Source organism: Dipodomys ordii, unplaced genomic scaffold, assembly GCF_000151885.1.
Source record: "Dipodomys ordii isolate 6190 unplaced genomic scaffold, Dord_2.0 Scaffold73, whole genome shotgun sequence".
Classification (NCBI taxonomy): Eukaryota; Metazoa; Chordata; class Mammalia; order Rodentia; family Heteromyidae; genus Dipodomys; species Dipodomys ordii.
The window spans coordinates 7,799,944-7,815,189 of record NW_012267289.1 but is presented as its reverse complement, the minus strand read 5'-3'; the positions used below and the strand labels follow the sequence as shown (position 1 = coordinate 7,815,189).

General features: G+C 34.2%; 1 protein-coding gene across 1 annotated transcript in view; it reads right to left on the bottom strand.

Annotated features, from left to right (window-relative positions):
- Epha6 (EPH receptor A6) overlaps positions 1–15,246 on the bottom strand; it is a 737,672-nt gene that overhangs the window by 436,628 nt on the left and 285,798 nt on the right. The window contains exon 4 of the mRNA XM_013024079.1: positions 8,042–8,197. Coding sequence (XP_012879533.1) covers positions 8,042–8,197 — 156 coding nt within the window. The remainder of the gene's footprint in view (positions 1–8,041; positions 8,198–15,246) is intronic.

Sequence of the window (15,246 nt, the reverse complement as noted above, 5' to 3'; positions counted from 1 at the left end):
TATAAAGCAGCTATCAACATCCCCATTGTAAAGAAGAAAAGACTGAAGCTTTGCCAGTAACCCACACATTACAATGAGACTTTTGCTTTCATGTTCACAAGTCTGTGATGTTCTGTTTTGACCCAAAGGCAGTGGTGCTTTAATTTAAAAATTAAATGGGGAATTACATTTCAAATGGCATGAATACTGACACGTATTGGGAAGCAGAGGGTTTCAGAATATATCTTTGTAAAAACTTGATATTACTGAGGACAGATAGACATAATTACATCAAAAGCATTTCCAACGGAAGAGAATGTTTATATTATGAAATATGAGATTAACCCATAAAAATTCAGAGTACAGCAGAAAACTGCTAATGCTCTTAACCAATTACCTGTTAGGAGTGAGAGAATATTTCTTAAAATATAGTTATGGCATTTGGAAACTTAAAGAGTAAACATTTTTATCCCAAAATTTGTATGCCAGATTATGGGCATAATTTTGGTTTGTGGAAAAGGTCCAAAATAGTTTTCAACTACTCTAATCAATGCAGGGGAAAAACACATCTCAATTCAAACCAATATTTATTTATTTATGTAAATAAATAATGGAAATGTATCAGAGACTCTGAGATCAGAATAATTGGAAACAATTACATGATTAAGAAGCACCAAAATGTAAATTTAAAAACCACTCCTTGGTGTTAGATCTATTAGGTTAAACAGTATCCAGTTTCCCTAACACTGTGAAAAGTGCATATCCACATAGATCATTTTCTGAGTTTGAATAGGTTAAAATAAAATGAGCACCCATTAGAAAATCAGATTATTGAAGATAGGATGCACTATCATATTTGAGGAGGATATACAAAACAATGAGTGAATATATTCAAGCCAATTATTAAACTTTCCTTAAACTGAATAACGCTGAGGTCATGATTATGAAGAATCCCTTTTATAATCTGATACTGACTGGGAAAATTCTCCTTGAGTTCCTACTGCGGAGACTAAGGATAGCTTCATACTGACAAGTGGGGAGTCAATTCTCCATCATCAACTGGGTTCTCTTCATACTTCTTATCAATGAATCATTTCCATATTACTTGGTAAAACTAATTCTACTAAAGTAAAAAAAAAACTATATGTAGAAAATCCATGAAACTCAAATGACATCTCTCCCATATTTGTGATTTAAATTGGTAAATTTCAGTTTCATTATTTACAGATGTCTGCTTCTAATGGCATGTTAATTTTAATTTGAAAAATACAATATTATAATATATTAAGTAAACATTTGGACCTGCTTTCTATGACAAGATAAATACAAAATATAACACAGCTTGCCAGAAGTAATAAAGCCTAGCTGTAAAACTTCTTCCTTTCTTCCTTCTGCAAAATGTCATTGAACCACTTGGTTGTAGGGTTTTATTCCAATTGTGATATGGAAAATTAAGGTTTCTTCTAGGCAAACTTAGGTTTAGAAAATAGAAAATAAAGCTATGGGAATAATGGGCGAGAAAACAAACAGAACAGGGGTGATTGAACTGTAACTATCCTGTAAGTCACCGTGGGTGTGGGATCTAGCTAGTGCAGTTGAGAACAGGAAAGCACTGCTCTCCTGCTATGCCTCAAACACTATTTATTATACAAAAATGAGACAGAGAAAGAGAGACAGAGAGAGAGAGACAGAGAGAATAATGCCTTTCTGAAGTGGCCAATTATTCCAGCAATAAAAATCTATGCTTTACAAATGTAAGCTTTAGAGCTGAGGTAAATTGAGGTTTTACGCTTTCTTTCCAATCACTGTCATTGTGTATCAAATACAAAGACATACTATTAAGAATGAAGTCGCAAGAAGACTATTTTTACTCACAAGGTATTTGATTGCACGGCTAGATGATGACAACAACACAAAACAAAACCCTTAATGGTGTGTTTCAGAATCACACACACATCAATTACAGTTTTTGTTGGAACTATTCCATGAAGGGATCAAAAATGTTGTTAAATATTTTAATCTTCCAGCACCTGTTCAGCAGCTTCTTTAAAACACCAATTCCCTGTTTTATTTAAAAACAGGAGAAATAGAAAAAGAAAAATGTTAAGATCATGGAATATTCTTTTCTAGCTTCTCATTCAAGTACCTATGAGACATGTCCCTTTTGTCCATTCTCTCAGCCCTGGCTCTTTCTACTTGATAAGTATTTTTTAAAGCAGCTCTTATTTTTCCTACCTTGTCTAACTTAAGTGAAAGCTTTCCCCCTTTGGCCTGGAAAAGCCTTAGACTGTTATTTTGATAAGAGACTTCTTGGCAAGCATCGGGGTCTTCAATACTCTGCAATGCTCTCAGCAGCCCTAATTGACCAAAGTTGGATCCTGAGGAGCTTCCTCACAGTGCACTCTTTAAACTTCAGAACACAGAGTAATGAGTCACTTGAGAAATCAAGTTTGCAGGGGATAAAGTAGATTAAGACATCAGAGGAAAGATACCCACATTTCACTTCCAGTTTCTTATTTTTAATTCATTTGATATGTCTGAAAGTTCATGCAAAAGAAGTACCACTAATTATTTTTAAAAAGTGTAAGTTCCAAACTGCAAATATGTTTTGGAAAGAACTTATCTCAGCATCCTGACATTAAAAAAGATGTTACTGCTTGCAAACCCAAGTAAGATTACAACATGCTTACTGGAAAAATCAAATGCATGGGACAAGATAATATGGTAATTTTTTTTGGAGGAGAGCATTAAAGAAGAATGCTTCCTAGGGTTCTTAAAGCTCTAACATTAATATAATCACCTACTACATTTGTCTAGAAAATTTTCCCTACTAAGACATTTACTGATGGCTTTTCACCTTTTGAAATCCATATACCCAGCGTGATGTATTGGTACATGCTCATGGTCCCAGTACTCAGGAAACTGAGTCAAGAAAGATCAGTTGAGCCTCAGAGTTTGAGACCAGGCTGAGGAACATTGTGTGATCTTGTCTCAAAAAATGATATTTTAAAATTACTTTTTTATGTTTTAATTATCTTTACGTAGTTATATAAATGAGCTGCCAGTTGACAAAAATGTTTATGAGTACAAAATACCTTGGCCAATGTCACTCCTTTCAACATTCTCACCATTTCTACACTACCCATCGTTTCCCTCACGCTTAAGTTTGTATGACAAACATTGGATTTTTGACTGCATTCTTAGTTACTTCTCTCTTTGTCCCTGATACTAAGGGAATAATGCTTACTTCTAAAAATATATTTATTTTAATTTCTAACATTAACAAAAACACTAGGAAGTGATAAGATTGATTCTTTCTAAATTCTCTTGCTGAACTAAAACACTGTTAGGAAGAGAATAAAAAAGGACATCTTTGTAGAGATATGGAACCTGCAATTTTTCATCTATTGAAATTTGACTATTGTTTGCAGTTAATGAAAATCAGGAATAATTGACTGCTTGTTGGGATTCCTGGCCTCAAAATCTGCATTTGTTGATGGACTTAACAAGATTCCCTTCTATCTACTTCAATGATATCCCAACTTGTAGGTTTTTTTATCTAATTTTTAGGATGTATGATTCTTTAATATTCATCCTTGCTGCTTTATGTATGTTGTACAAACTGTTACGGTCTCTCAGGACTAGTCATAGAATTCAGAAAATATTACTGTACCAGACAGATGGCCTTTAGCTGCAAGACTTAATCAGTGTGTGTGTGTGTGTGTGTGTGTGTGTGTGTGTGTGTGTGTGTGTGTGTGTGTATACACATACTCCAGTCCTACATGTATCCTTGATACCTTCTCTGAGCTTTTTTTTTCCACTCAAGGATAGTGCTCCACTTTTTGGTAGTAACTTATAGATAAGAGTCTCATGGCCTTCCTACTGGCTTCAAACAGTAGTCATTAGATCTTAGTCTCCTGAGTAGCTAGGATTATAAGCAGGAAACACCAGTGTCTAGTGTCTAGGTTTTAATTATCTTATTTCAGCCTATTATTTTTCCATTATGTAGAATAGAACTAGTGAGACTAGGAACCTACCTTCATATTAGTGACATGAAGTGTTTAATAGTTGGATACTAAATTATCAGAAAATCTTTCTAGATATATTGTAAGGGAAGATTTAAAAAATACATTCCTATAGCATCTGCTTTCAAATATTAAACCATTGTGACAGTTGTGTTGTTATCACTATAAATGTTATCACTGTAAAGTTAGGGGGGGGGTTAAATAATCTGTCTAACCTCAGTAGCTGGTAAGCACTATTTCGCCATTCTACACTGGATCTAGAAGATATGTGTACTTACAAGTACACTGTGTATATGAGCATACTATGAGGATACTCCTTGGCTGAACTGTAGTAACCCAACTACAGTTCTGTATGTCACCCTTCCTTAGGAGTAAAACCTTCTGATTCCTGATAGTGAGTGATGCCAATATAAGCCACTCCAATATGTATGTCTTTAGCCTATTGGTTGTTTTGAGAAATTATAGATATCGAAGAAGCTCCAAAGTAAATGAAATTTCTTTTCTCAGCACATTACCACTTTTGAGGGGAGAGGGCACTGAAAATTCAATTTAGGTGTTCTGCCACTTTCCCCCTTGACCTCTGCCCTCAGATCTTTATTTGCTTCAGTTATTTTTTTACACTAGTGTATTATGGTCTTGTGCTTTCCCCTGTGGCTAGCCTTAGACTGGGATTCCCCCTACATATGGCACCTGCTACCTCCTCTCCTAGCATATTAGAGTGTCCTCTGTCTTAGTGAGCTGGATATGCCTGCCCCAATACAACCCCTGCATGGCTGAGATCATATAGAGGACATTATACCCAGCTCATTGATTGAAACAGGGAATTCTTTTGCCAGCTTTGTGCTTGGGCTCACATTGAACTGTGATTCTCTAAATCTCTGCCTCTTCAAGGTTTTAAATGGCCATTTCTATTTGTAAATGCATTTTTCTTTTTTTCTGAGGGAAGAGATGATTATATGAGATGAATATCTAGGGACTGATCATGAAGAAGGCTCTGACCTAAATCCATACGAGGCTTTATGTTTGTTGGCTGGTCATCTCCCCAATTCCTGCCTTTCCCTAAACCCTTCTTTTTAAACTTGTAAACAGTATTGTTTTCTGTTCTCAAACCATGAGCTTTGCTCATACCTTGTGTGTCCCCCACAGATGGGTATCAATAACGATTTGTTTTCCTTGTGCTAACTTGTCTCTTGCTATAGTCACCTGTCACAAGTAAAAACTATGTTGCATAGAAAGAACATTTTATTCCTCTCCAACAACAATGGTACAGTGTTCCTTCTCTATAGCATTGTATAAGGATATTAGAAATAAATGTTTCCTAGCTTCTCTGTACTCTAGCCAAGGTAGAGAGTATTTATAACATATAATTTACAAGAACAAGCATTATAAAGAAAAATGAAAGAAGAAAGAAAATTTCTGCTAACAGTGTGAGTTCTGAAGAACTCACACTGATCCAGCAAAGTTTGAATATCTTACCTTAGCCATGTACCTTGTTTCATAAGATCATACTTTCATTAAAAGCACTGACTCTGGACTTGAGGTGATGTTCAATGAGTAACTATACACAAGAAGCTGCTTGGCATCTCTACCTTCATTTGAAATCTGTCTCCTTTGCTATCTTAAATTTTGGGTCACATTTGTGCTCAAGTCTACATACAGAGATAGTAACTGAGGAGTGTTCATCTAAAACTGGTAATATATGCGTCCCTTTCAAGGCAAAAGACACTAAATGTAACCAAGGTATTCTCAAGATTTTCAACAGATTTTCAGCAGCCAGGTTAACAGTAATCTGTTTCTCCCCACTGAGTCATATCTAGAAGTCTCCATCTTGCCTTTCTTACTTTCCTTCTATGAGTTCCTCCTCTCCTCCACTCACCTGGGGACCCAGAACAACTGATCTGATCAATAAACCTCTTGTGAGAAAAGTCAAAATTACCATAGCCTGAAGCCTCTTTCTTACCACAAGACAAGGCTCACATAACGACACTGAGATACTGGTCAAGCAGACCACTGTTTGACCAATGCTGATTGACTATACATGCTTCATTCCTAGCATCTGAGCCCCAGGAAGTGAAGGTCTAATGCCATCTTATGGAGAAGGAGAAAGGAGACACAAGCCCTGGATGATGAAAACTCAGTTCAATTTCTAGCCTTCCTGCCCTGCTCCTCCATTTCCCCCTACAAAAGGCCTTTGTGTCACTGAGCATCCCAGGTGAAGCGGTGAGGAGGTGGCCTTTATGTATTCTTCAGTGCCAGATTTTCACTAAACCTGATTCTTTGCTACCAACTCTCCTTTTCTAAGTCTTAATCAATGTGTGAACAGTATTTACTCTAGTAACAAGATTAGACACATAAAGTAATGGTAAGGTTTGCCTGTTAGGAAATATTTTAAAAAATAGAGATAATACTCAGCATCATTTTCCTACTGACAGATTTATTGTTAATTCCTGGTGTTTGTTTTGTTTTCTGACACAGCAGTTGACTAACTCAAACTGGCCTCAACCTAACTGTGTAGCATAGGCCAGCCACAAGTACATCATTTTCTTACCTCATCCTCCCCAGATGCTGGGATCAAAAATTTATACCACTATCTAACTTCTTACTTATAAATTTAAGATGTACTCCAAAGAAAAAATTCCAAGTAGTAATCTGCCAGGTTGTAATTTTCTGAAAAAATGTCATTACTTTGCATTTACAATAAAATATTACAACTATTAATGAATTAAATATCTTAAAACAAAGGTTTGAGCCAAAATCTGTAATAATTTAGCTAAGTTGATGAACTATACCAGTTGAGGTTTAAAAATGAAACATTTATATTATAAAGAATATCTGACATAGATATAATTCCCAACCCATATTTCCATCTATGGAATCCCATGAGAAATAATATTTTGGCATCCATTAATCATCCAGAAGGGCAGACTTTCACTATAATATCTTCCCTAGGATTTTAAACAAGTCTCTTAAAGAGGTGACACTTTACTTCTGCCTTACATAGTAATTCTCTCATTATCTTCACTTGCACTTTTTAAGTGTACGGATAGTTGACAATATTTATAAAATGTAAGACAACAAATAATTAAAAATTTCTAGTTTCATATACTAAAATATATACTAAAATAACTGTGGAATTTAGATCTAGTAGTCTTTGGATCTCAATCAAAAACTGTGGGGAGATATTGAGAGATGTTGTGCAAAGAAATCTAAACAATAACTCTATTTAAAGACAAATATCTTTACTTAGAAAGTGTTGACCCATGCCAAGGAGCTCTAGTATTTCCCTTATCCCTTCCTGTAATCTTTCCAGGGTAACTGGTCTTACATTGAGGTCTTTGATACATTTGGGATTAATTCTGGTGTGGGGTGATATATAAAGAAATGGTGGAACAATTCAGTAGTGATACTCACTAGACACAATGTTGGAAATGAACTACCTAAGTTGGGGTGGGGAAGGACAATTGGGAGGTGAAAACCTGGAAGAGGGTGAGGGAGGGTGTGACACTGTTCAAAAGAAATGTACTCATAACCTGACTTATGTAACTGTGACCCTCCATACATCCACTTCACAAATTTTAAAATTTAAGAAAAGACAAATATCAAAGATGCTCAAACTTTTCTACATATCAATTCAAGCACATTTCAGTTTTCCTCTGGGTTCTCCCTAACTCAGCAAACTATTCCTAAATTTCTATGCCTTAAAGTGAAGAATGGAAGTTTGATTTACAGATCATGTATTCCTAAATGGCCATACTTCCTTAAACACAGATTCAGTTATGAAAAATTATCAGGGCTCCAAATGAATAGTGGTATCTGTACATAAAAATCAGATTATGTTTTGAAGGAAAAATGCATTCCTCATGAGTTTGTGAAAATCAACTATGCTGAGAAAAGAGTGCTTTGTTTCCAGATCAAAAATAAAAACAAATAGCTTTGATAGTAGAGGATTTTTCACATTTATCTATTTTTAATATTTAGCATAGAAAGACAAAAATGGTTGAAATTGGGAATTCTATATAGAGAAAGAACAGACTTACTAGTGCATGCCATGGAAGGAGGGTCTTTCTCTGCTCGGAAATAACCCTTTTCACACTGACAGACAGAAGTGGCTTCCATGTAGGTTAAACTGTGTGGAGGGCATTTGGAACACTTTGTGTTCCCAGCAAATGCTTTGTAGAATCCTGGTCTGCAAGCTGCAAAACAGGAAAGAGAATTTCTCTTTAGTTATCACTACAGTTCTTTCTTGTTTCAACATATTTTAAAACACATTTTACATACTTTGTACATACTGAGTCTCACAGTCCAGTGATACACATACATAGTAAAACCAATAGATATGCTAATATTAAAAATTCCATCATTTCAACATAGTAACAATTCAAAATTATAATTTTGAAACAAAATTTCATAATTATAATTTTGAAATTTTAGCAAAATATTAATTTGTTTTTTTCAGTGCTGGAGACTGAGCTCTGGCCTTTGCCTAGGAAAATACTTTGCTATTTGATCCACGCTCCCATCTCTAGCTAAGCTAATTTTTCTAAAAGCATACCTATGTATTTACTCTTACGCAAATACATACACTCATGAAAACATGAAAACATCAGAATACCTAAGTGTCAGGATGCTTATAACTGGAAGTCTAAGAGATGATTTTCTGTATTTGGGGAGATGGCATTATATGACTCAGAATTATATCATTCATAATGTATTTCCAATTCAGTTCTCACCCAGCCCCTTTGAGAACCACAAGGACTAAAGCCCAACTTGGCCTTTGTTTGTCTTTAACACTTTTGTTAGTAGCTTATTTTTCACTTGTGTGTGCTAAATAGTATATATCAATATAGTTTTTATGATATAGTTTCTATAATATTTTAAAAATTGATCTACTAACATAAATTAAGCAAACTTACTAGTTCTACAGAGCAAAATTTCTATGGATTTATGTTTCAGTATCATAAATATCAACAGAGTGTGATGAAACAGGTGAATCAGAAACACTCTCTTCTCTGACTGCCTGAATAATTAAGATCATATAGATAATCAGTAAACAGACTATGGCATCAAACTATTTCTCTAAACCATGCGGAAATTTAGAGTACATAAATATATTTAATCTCACTGCCATTTTTCCAACTAAAATATTCATTAGGTGTGTAATTTCTAAATTTGAGCTATTAGTAGTTCTGATTAATTGGAAGATAGTAATGAACTAAAGTTATTTATAATTTGTCAATAATACATCTCTTTTCTACTTAGATAGTCAACTGAAGGTACTTGAGTGGCAAGTTTTAAATAATTGCCTAGATAATTTAAAAAGATTAGGTTTATGCAAAAATGGAATGATATTAGTCAATTTATAGATAACATGTAAATTTGGAGCTTGCATTCTGGAAATTCAAAGGTTAACATTTCAGTGTTACATTAAAGACATGTATACAACAGTTAAATAGTTTGTTTTCTTCCATTTACCAGTAATTCAAATTTTAGCACAATATTAACCAAATAAAAAGTAGCCAAATTTAATTTAATTTATGCACTCCAAAATATCATTTCCATTTGTAACTAAAACAGGAATCGAGGAATAGTGGTTTAATAACTTTCCCTAGTAGGTATAAAATACTCAGTTCATTTACCATTTCCTTTTACCTACTAAATGCTTAGCACCAGATGGCTCTCATCATGGGCCTGAAGTACTTGCTCTTACCCAGCCAGATGCTTTTTTTCTTTTTCTTTTTTTATAGGTTGAGTCCTCCTTACACTGAGTCTCTGTTCACTGGTCATTGTTTGAATGAACTGACTCCATTGTCCAATTGCAATTCATACTACACAGCATTTAGGTGTTCCGTGTTTGTCCTAGCTTTGATTTTGATTGCTTGCAAATAACCTTAGAGCTGATACATGACATAGTTAATATCTAAAACCATTCCTCACTAGAAAGCATGCTTCATCAGCAGAGACTTTTGCCTGTTACCTTTACTAAAGTGCATCTCCAGGGCCTCCAAATGTACATGATTAGGTTCTGAAAAGGTATTTGCTGAATGGATGAGCATTAATTTCTATGAATTTTCCATGTGTTATGCTTCCAGCCTTCTCTCCTGTTAAGAAATCTCATGTCTTCATCACATCCCCATGACCCATTCATCTTGCTACCTCTTCATTATCCTGTAGGCTTCATGTTTTTTAAAAAGTGACACTGCATTTCCCAGACTAGCTTAGATTCTCAGCACATCTGTATCTTTCCCACATTACTTATACACTGGCAAGTACTTAATGTCTGTAAGCTGCTCAGGAGCAGCACAGTGCTGTTTGTGATGCAACAGGTGCTTAATACCTAGCCTATTTCATTGAAAGGGACAATATTTGAACATGATCCAAATTAAATATCTACAGAGAGTCATGAATGACTGCTCAATGCATGCTAAATTATTGTATTCAATTAAGGGATACATGTATTTACCAGCTTAAAAGTGATTTAACTATCGATGAAAAAATGATCATATATGTATATATATTGCTAGGTAAAACATCAATATATATACATATATTAATTTTCCTTTTAGAAATCTTTATCTACATGAATTTCAATTGGGATTATGTTATTTTTATTTTTTATTTTAAAATTTTATTTTTAAATTTTCTACATAGAGATATATTCATATATATTATTTTCCCCTATTATATATATATGTATATAAATAGAAACATACATGCAGATATAAACACAGGTATATATATATATCTATACATATATTCTACTAACACTGATATTAAAGATATTAGAGAACTATTATACTTGATACTTTCTTTTCTTTGTATAATACACATTTAAAATACTATGACCTATACATTTTTATCTTATATGATATTAGATTGTAAGTATTTTATCTCGTCACATCATGCTCTCATTGCTACTATAGGAAAAGATGGCCATTACCATTTTCCTACCTATCATACCTGGCATATTTCAAGCATATATTTAGTTTTCATAAATGCTTGACAATTTGAATGTATTAATGAATAAAAGATGAGCTTACTAATACTTAATATGGGATTATTAAAACTCTATACACAAAATGATTTTTCTGTATATTTCTTACATTAGTGATTTGAAATTGTGTTCTTTCCTGTTAAAAATAGCTATCAGGCTGGGCACCGGTGGCTCACACCTGTAATCCTAGCTACTCAGGAGGCTGAGATGGGAGGATCCCAGTTCAAAGGCAGTCTGGGCATGAAAATCCATGAGACTCTTATCTCCAATAAACCACCAGAAAACTGGAAGTGGTGCAGTGGCTCAAGTGGTAGAACACTAGTCTTGAGTTGAAAAGCTGAGGGACAGTGCCCAGGCCCAGAGTTCAGGCCCCAGGACTGGAAAAAAAAAAGCTATCAGTAGTTAAATCTTGGGAATTTTATAATTGCTTTTCTTATAATTTCTTAAATATTCATTTTCCTTCCTTAACCATGTACTTATTATGTTTGGTTATCATTTATAACTTCTTTTTTCCAAAGACAATATAAGCCAAGTTTTCTTGCTCATTTGCAATCATGATAAGACTACTTTCTAACTTACGTCAATACTGTAAGACTATCTTAGCTTTCTAAAAGAAAGAAATGATCTGATATGGCGGTTTCAATAAGTATGTTAGGAATTAAATCCTCATTGCTACAATGACATTTTAACTTCCATCATAATCATAGAGATCAGTTATTTACATTTAAAGTTTATTTTATTTTAAAGTTATTTAAATTTTATATCTATTGTCTCTGTTTTCTCACTGCTAGAATGAACTATTCAGTTACTGCAGACTACATTTTTAAATACTAATATTGACCATAATATTCTATTCATTGTTGCAGGAGTTGGGGAATGATTGCTTTGTGGCTGAATCTTATCCATTGACTGTTTGTACAGTATGGAAACTAAGAATAGATTTTACATATAAGAGAATGATGTAATTGATTTTGTTTTTCATATATAAAGTTAGATTTTATATGCCATACATTATATATGTTCTATAGTCTTCCTAGAAAATGTTTCTAAATACCTCCTCTTGAAATAAAGTCCTAACTCATATTTATATATAAATTCTCTCACAGATTCACATCTATTTGAGAAAATTCATCTTCTATTGATGAAAAAATTAGATTCCTTACAACTCAGAAGCACCATTTTTAATATATTTTTATTGTCAAGATACTGTACAGAGAGGTTACAGTTATATGAGTATGATAATGAGTACATTTCCTATCGAGCATTGTACCCTCTCCTTTGTTTTTCCCCTACTGTCCCTTTCCACTTCCCTCCCCAACTATTCCCTCAGTGACCCCCCCTCAAGTTGTAAAGTTTGTTTTCCACATAATCTCTTGTACATTTCATTGTTACAATGGGTCAATCTGTATCCTTGTTTCAGCATTTTGTTATTTCTCTTCCCCTCCCCAAATCGGAAAAATGAATATACAAGATTCAGGGCAACAGAATCAAATATAGTGAAAACAGGGGTTATACCATAGGGGGAAATACACACTAAAGAAACAGAAAAATTACATAGTACGTGAGAAAGATAATAATTTTTGTGTTTCTATTTTGGGGTTCATTTCACTTCGCATCATCTTATATGTTCAAATGTACATAGCTTTTGACTTTTTCTGCTTGTCTGGTAAGATTATCCTAGACATATACTAGTTATTGCAAATAAGGGAAACCACAGGACCTATGTTTCTTTGGGCCTGGCTTACTTCACTTAATATAATTTTTTCCAAGTCTTTCCATTTCCTAACAAATTGGGCAATGCCATTCTTTCTGATGGAGGCATAGAATTCCATTATATATATATATATATAATATATATATACAAAAAATATATATCACATTTTCTTGATCCATTCATCTAATGAGGGGCATCTGGTTTGGTTCCATACTTAGCTATAGTGAATAATGCTGCAATAACCATAGTTATGATAAGCACCATTATAAACAAATATATAACAAATTTCATAAGAAATTTATATGAAAAATAGTTTTGCCACTACAACTGTGAGACCTTATTCACAAGGAAGACAGTAAATATTCCAACAACATTCCAGTTTTCACCTGTTGGTGTTTTTGGATTTAAGGTATTTTTATAGTTTGCATATATTGTTTTTATTTATTTTAATCCAGTCTGACAATCATTGCCTTTTACTTAATATGTATAGATTGGTTTAATGTGATTGTTTTTATTTAAGATTACTTTGTTTCTTTTTATTTCTTTTTTCATCTATTTGCCTTTAGAGTAATTAAACACTTTTTTAAACAATGCAATTCATCTCCTTTGCTTGTGTGTTTACTAGCAAAATGTAGAGAAGTATTAGAAAACAGCTCTGCAAACTTCTCTTTCAGAACAGCATGATTTTCTGTTTTATTCTATTTTACAAAATCTATCAGACTTAGTTTCTGTGGATCTGAGGTCTGTTTTCTCTTACTCCATCATCCGCTGAAGATACTCTTATTAGCTTTATGCAGGATCCTAAGTTGGAACTATTGGGGGGATTTCCTCATTTTTGTCATTCCTCAGTAAGATGATGTTTTGTGTTTTATTGAGGATTGTTTGATATGTGTTACATGTGATTTTATGGTGTGTATCAAGCATAAGGGGCACTATTTCAATTTGGTGTCAGGTAAAAAGCATATTGCAAAGTATGCCAAAATTATGTTTCTAATTGTCTTTTCCTATTGTAATGTTTTCTCCTATGTAGTATAGTTAAGTTAAAACCTACTGAAGAAAACTTATTCTCAATTTGTCATATTATTTTTAGATAACTCTATGTTCTTACTCCACATATGGTATATACATGTGCACAGATGAGGGAAGCTAAGAAGAGGGCCGAGAATCAGAAGGAAACAGGTGAAAAATACAGCAGAGGGGTCTATCAGCTGCACTGGACATTGATGCAAGTGCATTAAGCAACTTCCTTCCTTCCTTCCGTCCTCCTTCCTTCCTTCCTTCCTTCCTTCCTCCCTTCCCTCCCTCCCTCTCTCCCTTCCCTCCCTCTCTCCCTTCCCTCCCTCTCTTCTTCCCTTCCTCCCTTCCTTCCTTTCTTTTTTTTTTTTTTTTGCAAGTACTGGGGCTTGAAATCAGAGCCTGGCTTTTGCCACTGAGCTTCTCTGTGCTCAAAGCTAGTGTTCTATCAATCACTTGGACCACAGCTTCACTTCTGGGTTTTTCCAAGTAGTTTATTGGAGATAGGGGTCTCATGGAGTTTCCTGCCTTGGCTGGCATTAAACTGCAATCCTCAGATTTCAGTCTCCTGAATCATCAGGATTACAGGTGTGAGCCATCGGTGCCAGTTTCTTACTGATTCTTAGGGTAACTGCAGTATCAACTATAGATGCACATAGATTTATCATTTAACCCAACAATCTTACTCCTTGGTGGATGCTCAATAGAAAATCCTCCAATCCAACGACTGTTTTTCCATAGGTATTTATACAAACTTTCATTGCTCTTTGGGTTGAGTCTGCTATTTTATCTTTGTTTTGCTTAAAAACAAAAGAATAATGTCTGGCTGTAGTAACTGCAGCTTGTAACACTAATTATTTGGAGATAGAGGAGTGAATTATACTTCAAGGCCATTTCAATAGAAAACATGTTTGTGAGATTATTTTCAAACAAAGGTCTGGACTTTTTAGTACATTCCTGTCATAGCCAGTGACAAAAGAAAGCACAAGTAGAGAGACTGCAACCCAGGCCAGCCTGGGCATCAAGCAAGAACCTACCTTAAAAATAACCAACGAACAACAAGACTGGAGACATGGCTCAAGCGATAGAACAGCTGTCTAGGAGATCCTAAGATCAATCCCATGATCACAAAAAAAATAAAGTGCAAAGCAAATTTTCACATTCATTAACGGTAAACACAATCTGAATACGTTGATAGAAATATTGTAACTATCACTAGAGGAAATGTGTTGCAATACATTGTCCTTTACGGATGTGTGAAATGTCATTGTCCTCAGAAAAGTGAAGAAAATTAAATTATTGATGGAAATTTAGTTGAAGAGTTCTTTTAGTAGCACACCCAAACATACAAACCAAAATTGCATCTCTGTTTTTTCACATAGTTTTTTTTAATTGAATGGTGAGGCTCTCTTTTCCTAGGGAATAGTTCTTAGGCATATTGTTATTATCAAAGAACTGAGAGACAAAAGGCCATGGGAAATTCTAGCTGGCATATCGCGGTGCAGTTCTCACTATTTGATGAA